The sequence below is a fragment of the Neophocaena asiaeorientalis genome, unplaced genomic scaffold (assembly GCF_003031525.2).
Source record: "Neophocaena asiaeorientalis asiaeorientalis breed wild unplaced genomic scaffold, Neophocaena_asiaeorientalis_V1.1 scaffold49, whole genome shotgun sequence".
Classification (NCBI taxonomy): Eukaryota; Metazoa; Chordata; class Mammalia; order Artiodactyla; family Phocoenidae; genus Neophocaena; species Neophocaena asiaeorientalis.
In genome coordinates this window covers 1,972,967-1,994,788 of record NW_020172456.1, presented here as the reverse complement: position 1 = coordinate 1,994,788, position 21,822 = coordinate 1,972,967, and the positions used below count along the sequence as shown (strand labels likewise).

Here is a 21,822-nt window from a genome sequence, read left to right as displayed (position 1 = left end):
TTTTTGCGATACGCGGGCCTCTCACTGTTTTGGTCTCTCCCATTGTGGAGCGCAGGCTCCGGACGCGCAGGCTCAGTGGCCATGACTCATGGGCCCAGCCGCTCCGCGGCACGTGGGATCTTCCCGGACTGGGGCACGAACCCGTGTCCCCTGCATCGGCAGGCAGACCCTCAACCACTGCGCCACCAGGGAAGCCCAATGACAGTATTTTTTTAAGGTTTAGTATTAGGAGAGTATCAGTCAGGACTCTTGGTCACAACCCAACTGAAACTTACTTAAGCAGGGAGAAAAAAGAAAGTTTTGGTTCATGTAATGAAAGTCCCAGGATCCACTGGGCTTCAGGTCTGGCTACATTTAGGTGCTAAAACATCGCTAGAAATCCATCTCTGTCCATCTCTCGGCTCTACTTCTTTGTTGTCTTCATTATTAGACAAGATTATCTTGAATAGTAACAATGGTATCTCTTATCAGTTCTGGATTTCACTATAGTTGTTTGACAATAAGGTAAAAAAAGAGGGCCCTTCTCCCAATAATTCCAGAAAAAGTTCCAGAGTGAACTCCAGTTTGACTCAGTTTGGTTGACAGACCCATCTTTAAACGAATCACTATGGCAGGAGATTGGAATGTCCTAATTGGCTAAATTGGGTCACAAGATCTGGGGTTGGGATGAAGCCCACCTAAATGACCTGGACTCAGATTGGTGGTGAAAATCATTTTACCTTCAAAGGGGGGCAAGGGGTATGGTGAAAGGGAGGCAAGTAGAACCAACAGAGAGCCATTATAGGGACTTTCTGGTCCTGATGAGGGACATAAGAAGGATGCTGATGAGAAGTTCCAGAGCAGGGGGTCCCCAAACCCTGGGCCACCGACCAGTACTGGTCCGTGGCCTGTTAGGAACCAGGCCACACAGCGGGAGGTGAGCAGCGGGCCAGCAAGCGAAGCGTCATCTGTATTTACAGCCGCTCCCCTTCGCTCGCATTACCGCCTGAGCTCCGCCTCCTGTCAGATGGGGGCAGCATTAGATTCTCATAGGAGCGGGAGCCCTACTGTGAACTGCGCATGCGAGGGATCTAGGTTGCGCGTTCCTTGTGAAAATCTAACGCTTGGTGATCTGAGGTGGAGCTGAGGCGGTGACGCTAGCGCTGGGGAGCGGCTGCAACTACAGATGGTTGTTAGCAGAGAGGTCTGACTGCACAGAGACCATAATAAATCAGTCGCTGGCAGACTCATATCAAAACCCCGTCAGTGGGTGGCAAGTGACAACGAGCTCAGGGCTCCCACTGATTCTGCATTACGGTGAGTTGTATAATTGTTTCATTACATATTACAATGTAATAATAACAGAAATAAAGTGCACGATAAACGTATGTGCTTGAATCATCCCCAAACCATCCCCCCTGCCCCGGTCTGTGGAAAAATTGTCTTCCATGAAACCAGTCCCTGGTGCCAAAAGGTTAGGGACCGCTCGCTGTTCTAGAGGAAGAACTGGCAAGCCCAGTCTGAGGCACTGAGGACAGTAATCATCGTGCCTTCCCACTGACCGTGGTTCTAGACACAGGCCCCACTTTCCTCTGAGTCTGTCAAGGGAACAGAGGAGCTGTAGGGAGGGAGGTGGAAAGGCACATGGCAGCCAGATCTCCTGAGCTGTGCCGATGGCAAATAGCCCATGTGTCGGAGTTGTGTGAGGGCCCCGCTGCCTCCTAAGCAGCTGGATCGTGAGACGTTTGCAAAGATGTGAACCCCCCATAAGGAGTATGCCATTTAATAATTATGTAAATTAGCTGGCAATTAGATAATGTCACTCACTTTCCCTGTCCTGCTGGATTCTCACACAGCAGACAAGCATTTTGAGCTTCTGCACCAGTCTGGGCCCTCCACGTGGGCACTGGAGCAAACCACCTGCATGTGCGGCTCCCTGCGTCCTCCTGTGGCTCAGGAGAGGGTAGCAGTTGGCCTATCCGGTAGAGAGCACTCCCTGGCTCCCATTTTCCCATTTCTTGAGCCTCGCACAGCCCTGCCAGAGGGTTAGAGAAGGCCAAAGGGTAAATGCCTGGGGCAGCTGGCTCGAGGCCTGTGATATTAAATGTAAGGTCATCTCTAGCTTTTGGCTGGGCCACTGTGGCAATTTTCTAGAGGCCACGGAAATGTCCACAGTTCAAGAAAGAAATGGAAGGGCTTTAGGAGAGAATGTGGGCAGACCATAGGGTGTCAAGTGTAGATTAACCCAATTCTGATGTTACCAGTCCTGGAATCAGATTCTACCTGGCGCCTGTGGGAGAGAAAGCTTGGTTTTCCTTGGTTAGCCTTTTTGACTCCCCAAGATGCAGGCAGGGGAACGTCAGTATCTCCAGTGCTGGTCCGGGCTGGAGGGGAGGACTGCCAATCTGATGGAGGAGGCTCAGCAGGTGGGATAGAGTGGTCGCCCCTAAGCAGGCTGGGTAAATTCCCATGATCCTCCTCACAGCAAGTGGTCCTGGGCAGCTTAGTTCTTAACTCGTGGGTTACCTCAGATCACTAGACATGTGCTGCTTTGTCCTGAGGAGTCATCTGAGGTGGGCATCCAGGGAAGTGTGGAGGCGCAGGATTGCCGTCATTGTACAAAGCGGGGTGGTGTGGAGGCCACCGCGTGGGACAGAAGTCAGATGATCCTCAGCAATGCTCTTCAGCTTCTGTTTTTACTGTTCATTCTCCCTGTGCATGTTTCCTGAGCTCCCACTCCATGCCAAGGCCCTGTGGCAGCACCATGGTGAAGCAGCCCGTGCCCCCAGGTTGCATCCCACGGAGCTTCCAGTGCCTGGACTCTTTATCGCTCTGCTTTATGTCTCTAAAGTACACTTTCCCCTGCTACTTTGTGATGCCCCTGAAGGCGAGAACCATGTCTTACCCTGCTTAGATCCAGGAGTGGTTGGAAAAGATCGGAGCTCAATAAGTAGTTAGATTGAATTGAGCAAGTCATTTAATTTCTGCAGACACATAAGAGACTTGCTGGGGCCCAGAGGTGAGCTGCCATCTAGACCAGTCTGAAAGCTTCTGGAGCTATCTATCCACTTAGAGGGATTCCCATCTCCCTGCTCATCCATATCACTGAGCCCTCCATCTGAATGTCCTTGCCTCCCACTGAGGGTCCCACTGGCTTTAGCCATCTGATCCTGGGCCTTGCTTGAGCTGCACTCCTTGGTCTAAACGGGCAGGACAGGGAGTGGAGAGGGCGGTACAGCAGCCAGGGTGGCGTCACTGAGAAAACACTTGCCCGGGCCTCTGGGGCTCACACGCCGTGGGCTCCATCACATACCACATGATTTTTACATTCCCAGCTCATATATTTCCTGGCTTGGGAAACTCCTTTGGAGAGGCTTCGTGCTCATGCCTGCCTTGCTCCCCACTCTTCTAAATCAGATGCATGATAGGGGGAGGGGGCAGGGGAGCTGCTGTCCTCTGAGCACATTCCCTGAAAGTGGCCCCTTTTCAAAAATTTGATGAAAAAAATATGTAGACATGGCAGATGTTAGGACCAGAAGAAGCTGTCTTTGGGGACAAGCATCTCCTCTCTCCCCTGGGATGTTGCCTTTTGCCTTGGTTGGCATAACTCACCTCGTACAACGATCACGTTCTTAGAGACTAGATCATCACTCATTCTCTAGCTGCCTGATACCCACCTCACCTCTGGCTTCATGTCTTCCACTCACTCCACTCCAATAGCACCAGCCTCCTTGCTGTTCTTCAAACATACCAGCCTGCTCCAGGCTTAAGGCCTTTGCACTGACTATTACTTCTGGAACATTCTTCCCAGATATTTATGTGGCTAATTCTCTCACCCTCTCTGAAGACTTTCCTTAAATCTCATCTTCTCAGACTCTGATTTGTGATGTTTGCCTATTTCTGCGGTGTAAATATTCCTAGCATAGTTGATTTCATGCTACCAAAGTGTCATCAACCAGCTCAAAAATTTCTGAAATTTTAATAGTTGGTTCTCACGTTCCGCATGAGTTGGCACCTCCACACTGCTGTGCCCATGTTCTAGTAAAGCATCCCTTGCACCCCTGGAGGTGCCCATGCCACACTTTGGGAAACACTGCATGGACAAGACCTTTTATACAACAGAGGCTTTCCTCATGATGGATTTAATCAGCCTCTTTTTGGTTGGGCTTGCTTATTCAGGGGAAATAGGTGTTTGTTCCTGCTTAAGGAACAGTGTTTGCCTCTTCAAAGCAGGGGTAATAACTAGCTTTGCTCATGTGGTCATTATAAAAATAGTGGACAGTGGTCTGACAGAGACCATGGTGAATTATCAAACATGCCTATTAATAGGCAGCAACTTGCATAGCTCTTGGAAATTGCACTCATTGCTTTCATGTGAACACAGAAGTCTCCACTCCGCTATGTGACCAGATCACCCCCTTGACTGGGTGCTGGTGCATTTCCAATCAGTATAAAACACGCATAATATGCGCTAGGTCTGTGACATTCCTTAACTGTTCATTTGTTGTCCATTCTGCAGTTTTTTTAATTTAAAAAATGTGTCTTAATATGCTATCCGCACTTCACAGACATGTGCACACTCACACGTACAGACACTTCTTCTCGTCCCTTCCTACCTAGAAATAAGGAAGGAAAGACGGTAGTGTTTATTGTTCATCTACTATGTACGTAGCCTCATGCTAGAATCTTCCAATACATGATCTCATTGAATCTTCTCTCCAACCTTGGAAAAAGTCTTTTATTTTCTCTACTTTATAAATGAGAAAATAGAAACTCAAATAGATTAAGACATTTTCTCAAAGTTCCACATACAAGAACTAGGATTCACTCAGCCTCTTTTTTTTTTAAGGCTCAAAGCACGTATGTTTTTCAATAAGACCTTTCCCCCAACATTTAGTTAAGAGATGAGTGTTTTTTGCTCATTACTCACCTTCTGATTTATTTTCACTGATTCCTATAAATATTTCTCTCAAAAATTGAAAGGTGAGGGTCTGTCTTAGGGTGCCTACACCAAACACTGGATTGTCAAACTGAAAAAGAAAAATCTAATATGATGGATTTAATCAGCCTCTTTTTGGTTGGGCTTGCTTATTCAGGGGAAATAGGTGTTTGTTCCTGCTTAAGGAACAGTGTTTGCCTCTTCAAAGCAGGGGTAATAACTAGCTTTGCTCATGTGGTCATTATAAAAATAGTGGACAGTGGTCTGACAGAGACCATGGTGAATTATCAAACATGCCTATTAATAGGCAGCAACTTGCATAGCTCTTGGAAATTGCACTCATTGCTTTCATGTGAACACAGAAGTCTCCACTCCGCTATGTGACCAGATCACCCCCTTGACTGGGTGCTGGTGCATTTCCAATCAGTATAAAACACGCATAATATGCGCTAGGTCTGTGACATTCCTTAACTGTTCATTTGTTGTCCATTCTGCAGTTTTTTTAATTTAAAAAATGTGTCTTAATATGCTATCCGCACTTCACAGACATGTGCACACTCACACGTACAGACACTTCTTCTCGTCCCTTCCTACCTAGAAATAAGGAAGGAAAGACGGTAGTGTTTATTGTTCATCTACTATGTACGTAGCCTCATGCTAGAATCTTCCAATACATGATCTCATTGAATCTTCTCTCCAACCTTGGAAAAAGTCTTTTATTTTCTCTACTTTATAAATGAGAAAATAGAAACTCAAATAGATTAAGACATTTTCTCAAAGTTCCACATACAAGAACTAGGATTCACTCAGCCTCTTTTTTTTTTAAGGCTCAAAGCACGTATGTTTTTCAATAAGACCTTTCCCCCAACATTTAGTTAAGAGATGAGTGTTTTTTGCTCATTACTCACCTTCTGATTTATTTTCACTGATTCCTATAAATATTTCTCTCAAAAATTGAAAGTTGAGGGTCTGTCTTAGGGTGCCTACACCAAACACTGGATTGTCAAACTGAAAAAGAAAAATCTAAAAAAATAAATAATGTCATTTTCATGTTCATGTCTTTTAATAGGTAAACGAGTTAAAATTGTATGTGTGTATTTGAGTGTATAAAATGTTAGCACTTATGTTAAAAATAAATTTTGTCTAAGTGACCCTGTGATATGAATATTGTAAAGGTGTACTGATACGGCTTTGGGGGTTTTATACTATTTTTGCCCACGGAAAAACTGAGTGCATCATTAGGAACTGAGCTTGGGGTCCTGATGTGGCTCTGGAAGACCCCGGGCCCTCCCTTCTGTTTGAAGCACCAAGCACTGTGGGAATCATTAGAATAGGCTGGCTTGCAGTCAGCACTCCATCAATATTCGTGCAATGGGATGCAGTCTTTTCCTGACACGTGGCCCTAATCTTTGTTTCCTTCTCCCCCACCCTCCCCTTCATCCTGCAGGTCTTTTCTCTGGAGTCCTGGGAGGCAGGTCATGGGCAGGACTGCCTCTGGCCTGCACCATGAAGTCTGAGCCTGCTTCCACTCTGCCCCCGGCCCTGCTCTGCCTGAACACTCAGCTTCCAGCTGCTCCCTTCCCCGCAGCCCCCTGCTGCTAGGAGGCAGACCTTCAGGACTGTTCCTTGTCCTGTTTCTACCTTTCACCTGACTCACCTCACTGCTCGCTCCTCCTCCATCACGGCCCCCCTGACCCCAGCCCTCTCCCCGGCCTCCCTGGCTGGGGTGTTTGGGGGTCCACCGGGAGGACGGCATTGTTGAAGGCTTCCACCCGCCGTGCACTTTCTCCTCCTTGAATCAAGGCCTCCGGATCCGCATGGATAGCTGAGATCTTTTCTTGGAGAAAGACGCTTGCACCCTCACTTTCTCAGCCTGGCTGTCCTCCTCTACTGCTGCCCTGTCTTGCCCCTGTTTATTGAGTTTCTTGCTCGTGTGCACATCTGTGGCTGTCTTGTTCACTTTCCTCCTTCCTCCCCCTCTTGATCTTTGTGCGTGTGCCTCCTTCTCCTTGTGTGTTCTCTGTCCCCCACCTATCTCCTCTTCCTCCCTCCCTTCTACTGCAAAGGGGGATTTTCCCCCGAGGGCCGTCCCCTGCCTGTCTGCCCCTCCGGGGCTTGATCCCGGCAGCCACGATGAGCTTCACCATGCACTCGGTTTTCTTCACCCTGAAGGTGAGCGTCCTGCTGGGGTCCCTGCTGGGGCTCTGCCTGGGCCTTGAGTTCATGGGCCTCCCTAACCAGTGGGCACGCTACCTCCGCTGGGATGCCAGCACGCGCAGTGACCTGAGCTTCCAGTTCAAGACCAATGTTTCCACGGGGCTGCTCCTCTACCTGGATGACGGCGGCGTTTGTGACTTCCTCTGCCTCTCCCTGGTGGATGGCCACGTGCAGCTCCGCTTCAGCATGGACTGTGCCGAGACCGCCGTGCTGTCCCACAAACAGGTGAACGACAGCAGTTGGCACTTCCTCATGGTGAGCCGTGACCGCCTGCGCACTGTGCTGGTGCTTGATGGTGAGGGCCAGTCTGGGGAGCTGCAGCCCCAGCGGCCCTACATGGATGTGGTCAGTGACTTGTTCCTCGGCGGAGTCCCCGCAGACATACGACCTTCTGCCCTGACCCTCGATGGAGTACAGGCCATGGCCGGCTTCAAGGGATTAATCCTGGATCTCAAGTATGGCAACTCAGAGCCTCAGCTTCTGGGGAGCCAGGGTGTCCAGTTGGATGCCGAGGGACCCTGTGGTGAGCGTCCCTGTGAAAATGGTGGGATCTGCTTTCTCCTGGATGGCCACCCCACCTGTGACTGTTCTACCACCGGCTATGGTGGCAAGCTCTGCTCAGAAGGTAAGGCCCTCTTCCCTATTCCTCTATCGCTAGAGGCCCACTTGGGTTGGGTAATGACCAAGACCCCTGACGGAAACCAGCTCTATCACTGAAGTGCATCTTTAGCTGCATGTCAGATTACTGCGTCCCTTTCCCTGAGGAGGTGGTAGAAATCCTTTGCTTGCTCTCAATGGAAAATCCATCAGAACTCAGCAACAGAGAATCCTGACTACTCAACCATGGGCTCCTTACGCAAATATTTGGCTGTACTCAAAAAGCTAGATAGAGTAGACTACAGGATGTGTGTCCCAGCTGAGTTCCTTCCACCGCAGTGTGGCTTAGCAGGATGAGCCCAAGGTGAGAAGTCAGACGGAAATGGGCAAAGTGGTTATCTCCGTCCCTCCTGATCCCTAGAGAATTGGGCCCTTGGGGATAGATGGGAAACTCCCCATCACTTCTTTATCATCCCTAACATAAGGAATGCCTGTACAGAGAAAAATGCGGGAGATGGACTCCAGGTCCACACTTGGCCCTGCTGTAAATCCAGCCCTTCAGCTGTGCCCCTCCTCCTGCAATCTCATGGAAGGTGTCTACCAGGTGGACAGGGCATCTGGGGATGGGACTTCTCGCCTCCTTGTTCCAGCACTAGGATTTTCCACGTGTGCTTCCTCTTTCCTGTCCTCTCCTCTCCTGGTGCGAGAAGGCACAGACAGGAGCACTGTCCAGCCGAGCCCCCAGGGGAGGTGGCAATACTCAGCCTGGCCTTGGAGAACCTCCCAAGTTCAACTACAACTTCCCAGGGGGAGGGAAGGAGGGATTTATGCCCAGGGACTTAGGCTGCCCTCACCCTTTTCACCAAATTCTGACTATTTGGGATTAGGAGAAAAGCGGTCTAGACTTTACTTTGACAAATACTTAGATTCCAGATTCCTGGACTCACTGAAGGCCTAGATTTCAGTACCTGTTGAAGTGACAAAGTGACCATATGGGTGTGTGTGTTGGGAGGTTGGGATGAGGAAGACATAAGGAAGTTACATCGCCTCCTATCCTTTTAGAGTTAAGCCCTCTGTTTGTTTAGAGATGTTTGTGTCACCGTCCCATGCTGGTCTCTTCATGGAGGCGGTGGAATGTGGCTCTCAGCCTTGGTAGCCCGTTAGGATCACCTGGGGGAATTAAAAGACTCTCAGGGGCTTCCCTGGTGGCACAGTTGTTGAGAGTCTGCCTGCCGATGCAGGGGACACAGGTTCGTGCCCCAGTCCGGGAAGATCCCACATGCTGCAGAGCGGCTGGGCCCGCGAGCCATGGCCACTGAGCCTGCGCATCTGGAGCCTGTGCTCTGCAACGGGAGAGGCCACAACAGTGAGAGGCCTGCACACTGCAAAAAAAAAAAAAAGACTCTCAGGCCACACCCCAGACCAATTCAATCAGAATCTCTAGGGGGCGGGGTTCAAGCATTTGTATATTTTTAAAGCTCCCCAGGTGATTCCATTGTGCAGCTAAAGTTGGGAACCAACAGGTCAAGGGAAGTCAGGTAGGTGTGGCCAGGTGAGTGTCTTAGTGCTGACTCCCATGATCTCTTCATTCAGGTGATGCCCCACTGCTTTGGGATTTGTAATTAAAAACAGTGTCTGTAGGTGTTCCTCAAACTTTCCCAGGACTTCCCAATCCCTAAAGCAGGTTGTGGTTGATATGAATTTTAGCAACTAGTAGGTATTACAAATTTTTTTAAAAAATCAAAACAAAGTTTATTTCACAGGTGATACATTCTGGTTACTAGGACACTTTGGGGATCTTGTTGGGAGCCTCCTTGTAGGTCAAGTATGGACTACCTTGAGTGCTTCTTTCCTTTTTTGGGCTGGACATCATACCTCCCTTCCTGTGGGTGGGCTGCAGGAGAGGGAGATGCGAGACATGCATCTCATCCTTTTTTGGCTTCTGTTTTTCCCCATTGAACCCGCTGGAAGAAGGGTTGGGGAAGAGGGGTAGAGGCACTTTGCGACTGTGGTTACTGAAGCACTTATCACAAGCAGGTCCCTCCTGGAGCTGACTGCAGTTCCAAAGCTTCTTGGCTTTGGAGAAAGTTCTGCCTGAAGATGCTGACATGATCACTTGTTTTCTCCTTCACCCAAAGGATCTGTTCTGTTCTCAGAATTTGCCTTGGAAGCCGGCATTCTTCCTTTCTAGGGACCAGGGTGTTTGCAAGTGTGTTGTTAACTTGCTGATTATCCCTGATTGCATTTTTTGTGTTTAAAAAGAACTCATTTCCTCTGGGCAGGTTTGGATCAGCACTTTTCTGCAGGAAGAGTCTCTATGCTGTATATGTATACAATTTCTTCTCTGTCTCTCTTTTTCTTTTTTTTTCCCTTTGGTTCGGGTGTGTGTGTGTGTGTGTGTGTGTGTGTGTGTGTGTGTGTTTGAGGTCTCCAGAGGAATCTCTTCAGAGCAGATGATGGGCAGTCAATTTTTTAATAGCTAAATACAATATGTATATTTTAATAATAGTTCTTTCTGTAGGGTTCAGATCATCTCGTGGCTATGGACTGACACCTCTGTCTGTAGAAGGCAGACACGCAGCCATATTTCATTATTCTCTTGATACGTAATACAGTAAATAAACTCTGTAGTAACTAACACTTGGTTGGTTTGGAGCAGTGCAAAGTTTGAGGTGAGGATGGATGCTGGGGCAGATACCAGAATTTATTGTTGGTGACTTGAAGCCTGTTGATCCTGGTAATTGTCATTATGTCTAATCAATCACAAAAATAAATTTCAGGCTTTTAGAAAATACCCGTTCTCTCCACACACAGTTAATTTTTAGAGTAAGCAGGGAAAACTCACCTGTAAAATATGAAGGGAAAAAAATCACAGCTGCTAAGGGTCAAGCAGATCTGCATAAAACAAGATCAATAGCCTAAATAAATGCCTTCCCGTTTTCCTAAAGATAGTGTAAAGTGGGTAGTGAGGATGCATCTATTCCCTCTTCTCTCCCCCATTTTAAATTGCAAATGTCACAGAACTGAAACCAGGGGACTTAGTGCCAGCAGCGGGTCCTGTGTACCAGGCATCTGATCGCCCCACTTTGCAGGATGGGCCGTGCCCTTTGATTGTGTGAGGGCTTCACGCTTTAGTAGTTCAAGAGCAGGAAGGGCTGGGAAGGCTCTTGCAGCTTCAGATGGATGTGGTCGGGGCCTGTTGGAGGCGCTCTCTGCGGTCCATTAGCTTCTAGCATGCTGGCAGTATTGATGTTTGCTCGGCCCGTCTGGCTTTCCATGCCTCAGTGGCTCCAGAATGTCTCCACGCTGCACCCCAGGAAGAACGCACAGATGGGCCCATCTCTTCTATTTGCTTAGGGCTATTTTGATCCCTCGTTGGGTATCTTTCCTCGGTAAGACCCACAAGACACCGGAGATAGTTGCTGTGGGAGAGTTGGGTTTAGGGGGAAGAGCTATGGACACAGTATCTTCTGTTTCCTGGGGCGAAAGGCTGTTAGCTGTGGCTGCAGACTGAACTCCACACAGCCTACTTGGGAAAACTTCATTCCAAGACTCCCAAACCAACTAATGGTCACATTGAACATTCTGGCACATGATGAAGGGAGAAGGGGGTCCCAGATTTTTACTTCTAGGTGTGATGTTTATAAATAAAACGTTTGGGTTCTCAACTTCAGATTTGTTCGAGTTGACTTTTAATCTTTTTAAACGACTTTAAAATTATGCATATCTGGTTTGGAATATAGTCCAGCTGCGGTGGATCATATTCACCTGGCTTTTTCTGTTTAGTCCAGTCTGTCCTGTTTTGGGCATCCCTGAAGCTCCCTGGGCAATAAAGAGGTATCCCTAGTGCCCTCCAGAGAGCAGCCCCCTCATGGGTCATTGGGAGTTTGTCATTACCTTGAAATGAGTTTAAGCTTGATTGTTTATTTTTAAAACATCCTTAGTTATGAATGTGCAATTTCTCAACAGTCTTACAGCCATGAAGAATTGATTCACTGCCAAGGTGTATACATTTCAGTACCAGATTCTCTAAAGAGTTCACTTAGCATGAAGTCAGCCTGTTGCAGGTGGGGTGGAGCCAAGGAAGGATGGGGAAGCTTTCCCAGGTTGATCTCAACTCTCACATCTTAATACACGGGTCTACCTATGTCACGTATCATTTGTACGTCCATGTTTTTAGGTTAATTCAGTGAAGAGACATGAGGTCCTCTTCAGCTGGCAAAAAAAAAAAAAGTTGGTTCATTGTCTGCTATCTTTTCCTGCTGGCTTGGGCAGGTGCCCAGAACAAAAAGCTGCTTGCTTTGAGTTTCAGCTGTTAAGTTTTCAGGTGTTGGGATCTTACAGTGAAGTACAGTTGTGGGTGTGGGTGATAGCGGCCAGTCTTATTACAAGCACATGGTTGTGTGGTACCCACTAGCCTCCCATCCCCCATCCCTCCTGCTGTCTGAAGCTGACATCCTACTCAGGTTGGTTTGACTGATGGCTCAACACACGACTGCATAGCCTTGGTATGCCTTCCTGAAAGTGAATTTCAATTCGTTTTCTTTTTACTGAGAATCTTGCCTGTCTTCCCCCATTTCTCAAAGCCAGAACTAGGACAGAAAGGTGTTCCAAGAGAAGGTGCTTACCCCGGAGGGTTTACCAAGAGCCAAAGACATTGATGCTATAGTTGAGGTACGGATGATTGCCCCAGCTGGATCCTCCTGTTTGGGGCACTTGCGTAAAAAATACAGTCATTTCCCAACGCCTCCCCCTTGCACCTCCTGCCGGAATACGAACGTGGCTTTGTTCCTAATTTAAGTCAACCCTGAATGGCCTAGGAGGGGGCAGGCAGTAGTAAGTAATCAGGAGTAAAGGCTAACTCCTTTCAGAATCCTTCCCCCTGGTGTGCAGAGACAGAAGCAGGGAGGACTGCTGCTTCTGAGACTTGATTTCCCACCTGGTATTCGGGCTTTAGGACCAGCCCAGCTCTGCACCGGCCCAGCCAGCCAGCCAGCCAGCCAGCCAGCCAGCGGGGGCTGTCGCTAAACGAGCCTGAATAGGGGCCTGATTGCTCCTTTCTCCTCCTCTCTTTCTGATTACCCAGTGAGATTTCCTGGGTATGCTGTATGCCGCCTGCCACTTGCTCCAATTATCCCTCTTTTAACTGCAAGGGAAGAGCAATTTTTTTACTGCCCCCCCTCCCCCTCCACAATAGCATCTCTGCCTCCTTTAAAGAAATAAGACCCTTCTTCCTAGTCCCCCCTTCAGTGGGGTGACAGCAGCCTTCTCCCTTCGCATAGCCTGCGCACCAGCTGCTGGCTGCAAAGTAGGTGGGCCTTGTGTAATGCTTTGGTCCGTATTCAGCCGCGTTGAGGGTCGGGCAGGCATTCTGCCAGAACCCTTCCAGTAGCAGTGAACTTGCATTTGCATTTGGTAATGAGACACCACAGGCCCAGCGCTGGGGGGCTAATCATCGAGTCCCCTATCTCTCTTTGCAGGCTGTCCGGGAGAGGTTTCCAGTTCCTGGAGCAGCTGCCCTCAGCTAGGTATTCTCCCTCCATCACAGGGCAGAAGAGGTGGGGTGTGGGCTGTGCTTGGGGGATGGAACTAACGTGCCCTCCCCGATGATGACTCCTATTGCCCTGGAGTCACTGGCTCTGCTGTGAGTCCAGAACAGTGAGGCCCCAGAGGTGGAACTGGAGTGAGAGAGGCTTTGGGGCAGGGCTCTGAAGGTCAGGTACCCTTCTTAGACAAAAATAATAATGATGTTATTATTGCTATTACTGAGTACCACCATGTGCCTGACATCCTAGGTGCATTGTCTCATCTGATCCTCACAGCGCTTCTATGCAGTTGATATCATTAACTAGCCCTATTTTACAGATGAGGAAACTGAGGAGCAGAGAAATTTAAAACTTGAACAAGGTTTGGTGGTTAAGAACATGGCTTCTGGAGTGAAAGAGATCTGGACTTAAATCTAGGCTTGTCCACTTACACGTTGTCTGTCTTTGGAGAAGGTTTTGGAAGCTTCGGCATCCTTATCAGTAATAATAACAACAACGGTAATGATAATAATAATAGCAGCTAACAGTCACGGGGCCCTCACTCCGTGACTGCTCTGTGTTAGCCCTTGTAACACTCAGAACCACTCTTGACACGCTGTTATTATTCTAATTTTGTAGATAAGGAAGCTGAGGGACAAAGGGTAAGTAATTCCCCCAAGGTCACACAGCTCAGAAGAGGCAGGGCTGGAGTTTGTATCTAAACAGTCTGGCTTTAGAGTCCACACTCTTAACCACTGTGCTATCCTGCCTTGCAGCAAAGCAGGGATAACAAGAAGTCATACGTTAGGGAGTTGTTGAGAGCATGAAATGAGATCAGACATATAAAATTATCAGTATAGTCTCTGGGAGAGAATGAGTCCTGACTCTGGGCTGTTAGCCGCCTGGTGGGTGTGAGAACGAATTATGTGTCGATTTGGTTTCATAGAAACCCGTTGAGCTACCCCCACCTCTGCCATTTTCCTTCATCCCAGTTTGAGAAGTGGCAGAGAGAAAAGGAGGGGAATTTCAGGAAAGTACAGAATCCAGTCCCATCACCATTTTGCCCCTGCCTAAGAGCATGGGGTCGCTGCCAATGGTTGTGCCCTTTGGACTGTATTCAGAACTCTTTGCCTGCAAATGGGACGTTCTGGTCCCCACAGCGTCCCGATGAGGTAGGTAGGACAGGCCTTACCATCCCACTGAATAAGTGAGGAGCCCCAGACTCAAGGTGCCGTTGGACTTGTGGGTAGACAGCATGAGGGCAAGCTTGGATGCTGCCTATTTGGCAGGTGGCTCTGGGACCTGAGAGCCCAGATCCTCAACACAGCATTTTATTTCTGCTTCTAGGCTCCCTTCATGAACATAAATGGCCTGTGTCTCCATCGTGAAATGGAGCAGTCATTGCCTCCCTGGTTGCTGATGATAAGCAAAATGTCAGACTCCTGGTGCAGGAGGTTATCAGCTTGGTCAGTCCCAGGAGAGGGAAAGAGAGGATGTGAGAGAATGAGAGAGAATGAATGAATGACTATTCAACTCCCACCCTCAAGACCCTGGTTTGAAATGAAGTGCCTAAGAATGGACCTGTGGGTCCCGAGGGAGTTGGAGCACGGCTTCCCTACACTGGAGCATCGCTGGACAGCACGACCTCTTCAGAGTTACCTTTAGTTTCCCAGGTACCAGGAAGTGTCCAGCAGCCCACCCAGGGTTGGTGGTAAAAGGTGGAGCTCCTGGATTAACCGTTCACACTTCTTGCTCTCCTGCTGACTCTCTTCCCAGATAACAAAACCAAACTCCCTTTCTCTCTGTTTATTCTTCTCTTCTCTTTTGTGTGTGTGGGAGGGAGATTATTACAGAGGTGGATATGCCACAAAACTAAACCTTACATGTATCTTCACTTGCATGGGTCCCTTCAAGGCCCAATGCCTAATACTGTATTGGTGATTTTTTTCTTAAGGAATGCCCAGTATCATAAGCTTCTGGTCCCCACCTCTGTGGATCTGCCTCTGTTAAGAAGGCTTGTTGCTGCCCAGAGACAGCAATGTTGCTCTGGATGTATGAGTGATTCCCCAGTGACCGATGACCCTTCATCACAGACGCATTTCCCTTCACTTCATAACCAACAGGGCAGGAAGAGCCATGTCGAGGGAGTGTGGGAGGATGAAGGCATGTAGGAATGTTGTTTGGGGAGCTGTGGTGGGAGCGGGGGACATCTAGGGTATACAGTGGGTAACGAGGGTGTGTTTAGAAGCGTTTGCTGTAGATTTAGAGGAATCAGTTGGTGTTTAAACAGAGGGAGCATCCTGGTCCCTCCTGAAGTTGGGATGCTTGGTTTGCCGTGGCTCACTGTGGGGCTGTGTTACAGATGACAGGCTGTGGATGACAGAGGAGAGGGACAAAGCGTGGCTCTACAGGCCTGTCTCCGTGATCTATGTGGGAACTGACAGTGCCAGTGGGTTGTCATTACAGCTGTTGTTCTCCAAAAACTGATGTCTTTGGGTGACCTATTTAAAAGCAGTATGGGGGCTTCCCTGGTGGCGCAGTGGTTAAGAGTCCGCCTGCCAATGCAGGGGACACGGGTTCGAGCCCTAGTCTGGGAAGATCCCACATGCCACAGAGCAGCTAAGCCCGTGTGCCACAGCTACTGAGCCCGCGCACCTAGAGCCTGTGCTCCACAACAAGAGAAGCCACCGCAATGAGAAGCCTGCGCACCGCAACAAGGAGTAGCCCCCGCTCGCCTCAACTAGAGAAAGCCCGCGCGCAGCAACAAAGACCCAACACAGCCAAAAATAATTAAATAATTAATTAATTAATTGAAAATAAAATGAAAGCAATATGGGGCCCCTTTAAATGTGTCATCATCTATATCTGCTCTCAAACCTCCACTGCTGTCCACAATATTCCTACATAATGTATTTTACAAAGTTAAAAAAAAAATTTTTTTTTTTAATATCCAGGAACCAGTACCAGTAGCTTTTCAAACAAATTGATCTCATAGTCATCCAGCCAAACTACCCAGCTCCACTCTGTGATAAAACTTACTTTGCATGTGGGCCTAAGAATTGTGAAAGCTCTCAGCTTTTCAAGGAGGAAATGCAGTTCTCTGGAAGGGTGTGCAAGGTCCCAAAGAAGGTGGGGATGAAAGAAAGGCAGGGACACAAGCTGTAGGCAGCAGGAACTCCTGGTTTAAGCTGTGAAATGCATTTAAGATCCTTTCGGTTTTACCAAGGCTCTTATTTAATTTCGGTACCTTTGCACCTAAGAAGAGGGCTCTGGGGAGCTTTTCCTTCAAGTTTCTCCGTGAGACTCTATGCATCCAACCCTTTTCTGAGATTTTGGGCTCTCGCCTGTGGATTTGGTTCTCCTGAAGTGGTCCTGTTTTCTGGTGCGAAGTCTTTGGGGGCCAGGATCTTGATAGTCCCATGGCTGTTGGCAGTGTTAGGGCTGGTGTCTCCACTCTGGCAGGCAGGGCGTTCTAGGCAATTCTGTAACCTCTCCTCCAGGTATGACTGGAATAGAAAAAGTGCAGCGAGAGAGTGTACAGCTTGTATACGCAATAGTTGCTTTCAAATAAAAACAAGTACCCCATTGCAAGGAGGGATGAGCAAGGCTGAAATCACTTCTCTGTGATTCAAACAGTGAGAAAGGGCTCGCCAAACACTCACGGTCTCTTCCTTCCTCCTCATCTCTCTGCCTTCTTTCCTCTCCAGAAGGGGTCCTGTCTCACATGGTTAGCCTTGGAGGGCTGAGGGAATGAGGAAGAGTGGGCCTGAGGGTGTTAAGCCTCTCACCCTTCGGATTCTGAAAGACTAATGATCATTCCCTAGCATATTTGTTTGATCTAGGTCAGGAAAGACAAGGCTGGAGTTTAGGCTGAGGCAATGTGCTGTGAGTCCTTCTTTTAAGGAGACACACTGAAATGCGGGGGGACTCTGATGCTGTGGGAGAAATCCTCTGTGACGGATGAAGCACAGATCCTGTGACCCATGTAGAGGACAGTAAGACATTTATATCACTTTCTAGCCATGGCTTTGCTTGTGTAATGCACTGAAAACCAAGGTGCATGTTAAGAATCATGGGATAGGGCTTCCCTGGTGGCGCAGTGGTTGAGAGTCCGCCTGCCGATGCAGGGGACCCGGTCTGGGAAGATCCGCGGAACGGCTAGGCCCGTGAGCCATGGCCGCTGAGCCTGTGCGTCCGAAGCCTGTGCTCCGGGGCGGGAGAGGCCACAACGGTGAGAGGCCCGTGTACCGCAAAAAAAAAAAAGAATCATGGGATATGTTTGGAGGGGTCTTTTTTAAAAAATTGAGGCATAATTGACATATTAGTTTCAGGTGTATAGCATAATATACAAATTCGATATTTGTATATATATTGCAAAATGGTCACCACAGTAAGGCTAGTTAATATCCACCACCATACATGGTTACACAATTTTTTTTCTTGTGATGAGAACGTTTAAGATCAGTTCTCTTAGCAACTTTTAAACATGCAATACAGTATTATCAGTAATATAGTCACCATGCTGTACATTCCTGGAGGGGACTTTAAAGGTCATTGGGTCTATTCTAGCTATTCATTTCCTATCCTCTTCTCCACTGTATAAGACATCTCTGCCCCACCCCCCACCCCCCAAAAAACCCCTAGTCAACTGCAATGGCCGGGGCTTGGTACTTTTCGAGGCATCCTGATGTATCTCTGATTATACTGAGCGTCAGGGAGCCCTTCCTACATGAGGCCAAGGTCTGCTTCTCAGACACTTCCTCACTGGTCCTCATTCTAATTAAAGCAATCTGACCTTTGCCATGGGCCATGTGGGTGAGGGGGATGGGTAAGCCATAACATTTCCGGATGATGCTTTGTAGGAATGAACCCTTGTGCAAAGTAAAATTCATAAAGGATTCTCTGACAGAGCACTAACAGTACACGCACCACTGAGTTATTTAGAATTGACTGCTTCTGATTAATCGTAAACAACATGGGAGGGATTGATGTGGGAAGAGATTCTGATGTAAGCAGGTGATTCATGCTCCAGTCATTTTGTTCCCAGGGAGCGTCACTCTGAAAGATTCATGGTTAGCCCCATCTCTCTGGTTCCATTATCGGTGCCTCATTTCATCCCCCTAAGATGTCCCATCTTCCTCCATATTCAGCCAGCTTTTCAGCATCTCTGAATTTCCAAGGTGCCCCCTGGAAATCTCTAATGGCAATAAGCAATAAGATGAGAAGTTCTAGGATGCTATGGAGTAGAGGAAAATGGAATTGAATTGGACTTGCTTTAGAAGTCCATCGTGGCAGCCAGGGTCAGACACCCCAACAGACATCAAGATTTTGCTAAAAAGCCTAGTATGATGCTTTAAAAAAAGATAAGGGTATGAAATGAAGAAGTATTGAGTAGCTATTCCTGGCAACTGGCCTTGGAAGTATATGCCCTATTCAAAAATGCTTCCTACTCTGCCAGGTTGCCTTGGGTATCCCATGTTTTTGGCGCTGTTGGGAAGAAGTCTCCCAGGGAGAGGATTAGGCAGGGCTAGAAGATGTTGCTCCCACATTGGCATGGACTGGAAACCTGCCAAGCAAATGCCCTCCTGCACCCTAAAGGGGATGAAGCTATTCTTGGCTCTCAGCCACCTCCCCATTGACAGTCATTTTACTGACACTGCAGCAAAGAAAGGAGAATTTGTCTCATAATTCATGGTTTAAAATAGTTTACTTTTAAGAGCAAAGCCCACAGCCATCCTTTTGAGTCCAAGCATTAAAATATACTCAGAGTCACCGACTTCTGTGCAGTCCCGTTGTCCAGCCAGGTTCTATGTACTGCATGCCTGTGCAGGGAAATGGGCATGACCATCTCACACAGTCATGTGGTAATTGCCACGTGGGAAGATGATTGGGTTTTAGTTGCCGTGGGAACTTTGTTGTTTGCTCATCCTGATGTTGTTTTCAGCCTTGTGTTAATTCGGATTGGAGCTATTTTTTCCTTGTGTAGAATATATAACCAGTGGGCTACGTTTTGATGTGTCTCATGGCTCCCTTTGGCTTTCACAACCTTAATGCAAGTTGCAGTAGCTCAGCTGGGTTTCCTGCTTCCTTCTGCAGGAGTGTATGCGAGGAGGAACTCTGTTTGAGACCCGTAAGACATGAAACCATGGGAAGACTCTGTTTCCCTTTCTTAATGAATGTTCCAGGCTTGTATGCTAAATGGCATGTCCCTGGTATCTGACAGAAAGCAGGTGCTCAATAAATGTTTGTTGCCTTAATAAAGCACACTCCGTGTGGATGTGTGTGCATGCATTTCATGTTTTGTATGCATGTCTGTGCGTGTGGTCTCTAACGTGTGATGGATGGATGCAGGTTCCCATCAAGAATGTGAGCTCAATAATGTCTATTTAATACATTGATTACAGCTATGACTTGGACCACAGTGGCATGGGCCACCACTGGAAATACCTTCTTTTAATAGGAAAAGTGGCGTGTTTGCTGTGGGGCAGTTTTCACAGAATCTGTGTCAAACACATGTACATTCCACTTGGTTTGATCTAGTTGAAGATGAACTAAAAGCAAGGCTTTTTTGTGTTTGTTTAGGAGCCAGTGGTTTCCTGTAACAATCATAGATAGCAGCCAGCCTGGGACCATGTAAATGCTTGTGGAATGGCTGTTTGAGGCAAGCACGTTGTTGTCACTGGAGATGGAGAGGCCCCATTAGCTTGTGTGGATTCCCTGGAGAAGAGGAGGCTCACTGGGGACAAGGTGATTGTCCTCGGATATCGGAAGAGCTGCCATGTAGAGGAGGGAGTGGATATCAGACTCGAGGGTTGAAGGGATCAGAGCTACAGAGGAGGATTTCTGATGCTTAGAGCTGTTGGGCCATTGAATGCACAGCTTTGCCAAGTCCTATTGCTGGGAGGGGTGCAGTAGGTGCTGGAGTGACACCTGTCAGAAATGTGTGCTGGTGTGTACGTGCCTTCAAACCAGGGACTCCATGGTTCTGGGGGTCTCAGCAGCCAGGCCTACTCTTACGTTTGATCACATACGTCCTCTGCAGTTCAGGGACGTGGAAAGATTATTCTCCAGATCAGTGGCCTTCAAAAAGGGGCACATGCAAAGACCACTTGGGGGGATATAGGAAGGAAACAATTAAAATGTATAGTTAACTTATATGCAAATTATTTATAAATAAATATATATCTCTCAGGAGAACATGGTAAAATTATTTTTCCTAATGTGGAGTTGGTTCAGAAAGCTTTGGAGGTCACTGATCAACACTGAAATCTACATTTATCTCTAATTGGTTATAGTTACTCGACCCGCAGGCTCGCAGGAGGCTGATGCCCAAAGTGTTCTGGATGCCAGTGGGATGTGTGTTGGGCTCCTCTACTCTGTCTTCAGCTCTGTGTGTGGTGGTCTTGGTTGACCTGGCCAGGTGGCTTTGGAGGGTCGCATGGGAAGTTACTCCGGTCACACCTTCCTCTTTCAGAGGCCTCACTGTTTGGAATTATTGATAATATCTACTATCTCAGAGCTTTTTTCAGCATAAAAAAATCATAGTGTTTGCTGGGGCAACTGTGGATTGTGTAAGAGAACAAAGTCTTTGAAGCATGTTCAAGCATTTGCAAAGCAGTCCTTGATGTATAATCATCTATTTGTTGAAATAGACCATCTGTTTACTGGAATAAGTGCATTTTCTGACACTCACTGAGTGAGTGCCTGTCGTCTACCCTTGAGGATCTTATGGACTAGTTGGGAAGGCTGTCAGGCAAAGAGGTGTTGTACACATTAGAGTCGCTAAAATACCAGGTGGAATGTTTGTGGAGTAGCTCAAAAGGGGATGTTACACCTGCTTGGGGTATGAGGGTGTGTGCTTAGGCTGGGAGCCAGGGGTTGGAGGACATCTTACAGTGGAAAATCTTAGGCTGGACTTGGAAGCTTTAACTAGCAGACTGGGAGGAAAGGGCCCTCAGGGCAGCCCTATGAAGCAGCAGGCTACTCTTGCCAGTAGTTTGCAGTAGTTAACGTGGCTGGATTAAAGGGCTGAGGCCCATGGAAGAGGAATATGAAGAGTGCTTAGGTAGCGCGGGTCTTAAATGTTTGTAAGGACTTGACCGTAAGATTTGAATTTTAGAAAGATGGCTCTGGGGCGGTTTGCATGAAGGATTGATTGGCAACTGGAAGGCAGAAAGCAGGGGGGCCAGGTAGAGGCTACTGTGTGGTTTTGGTGAGAGAAGAGGCAGTACTGGGGGAGTAGTGATGGAAGAAGGGCCAACTGCAGAGATATTAAGAAGAGGCACTTAATAATTGGAAAGCAATGCCCTTTAGTGGGTTTGGACTCAGGCTACCTGGCTCTGACACGTACCAGTTGTGTAAACTTGGGCAAAGGACTTCACTTCTCTGGGTTTCAACTTAAATATTTGTGAAATAGATGTAATAATAGTGCCCACCGTTTCAGATTGCTTTCAGGCTTCAGTGAGATATCACACATAGAATACTTAGAACAATGCCTGGCACACAGTAAGCATTCAGTGAATGTTAGCCATTATTACTAATTATTATTAATGATGATTGAAAAGG

At 47.8% G+C, this 21,822-nt stretch overlaps 1 protein-coding gene and 1 pseudogene across 1 annotated transcript in view; one reads left to right on the top strand and one right to left on the bottom strand.

The window, feature by feature from the left end:
- The window catches only part of LOC112394849 (cyclin-dependent kinase 1-like), a 170,701-nt pseudogene extending 167,067 nt beyond the window's left edge, over positions 1-3,634 (bottom strand).
- A 3,417-nt stretch (positions 3,635-7,051) lies between these two features.
- NRXN3 (neurexin 3) overlaps positions 7,052-21,822 on the top strand; it is a 1,577,176-nt gene continuing 1,562,405 nt past the window's right edge. Inside the window, exon 1 of the mRNA XM_024737819.1 lies at positions 7,052-7,760. Within this exon, the coding sequence (XP_024593587.1) occupies positions 7,052-7,760 (709 nt within the window). The remainder of the gene's footprint in view (positions 7,761-21,822) is intronic.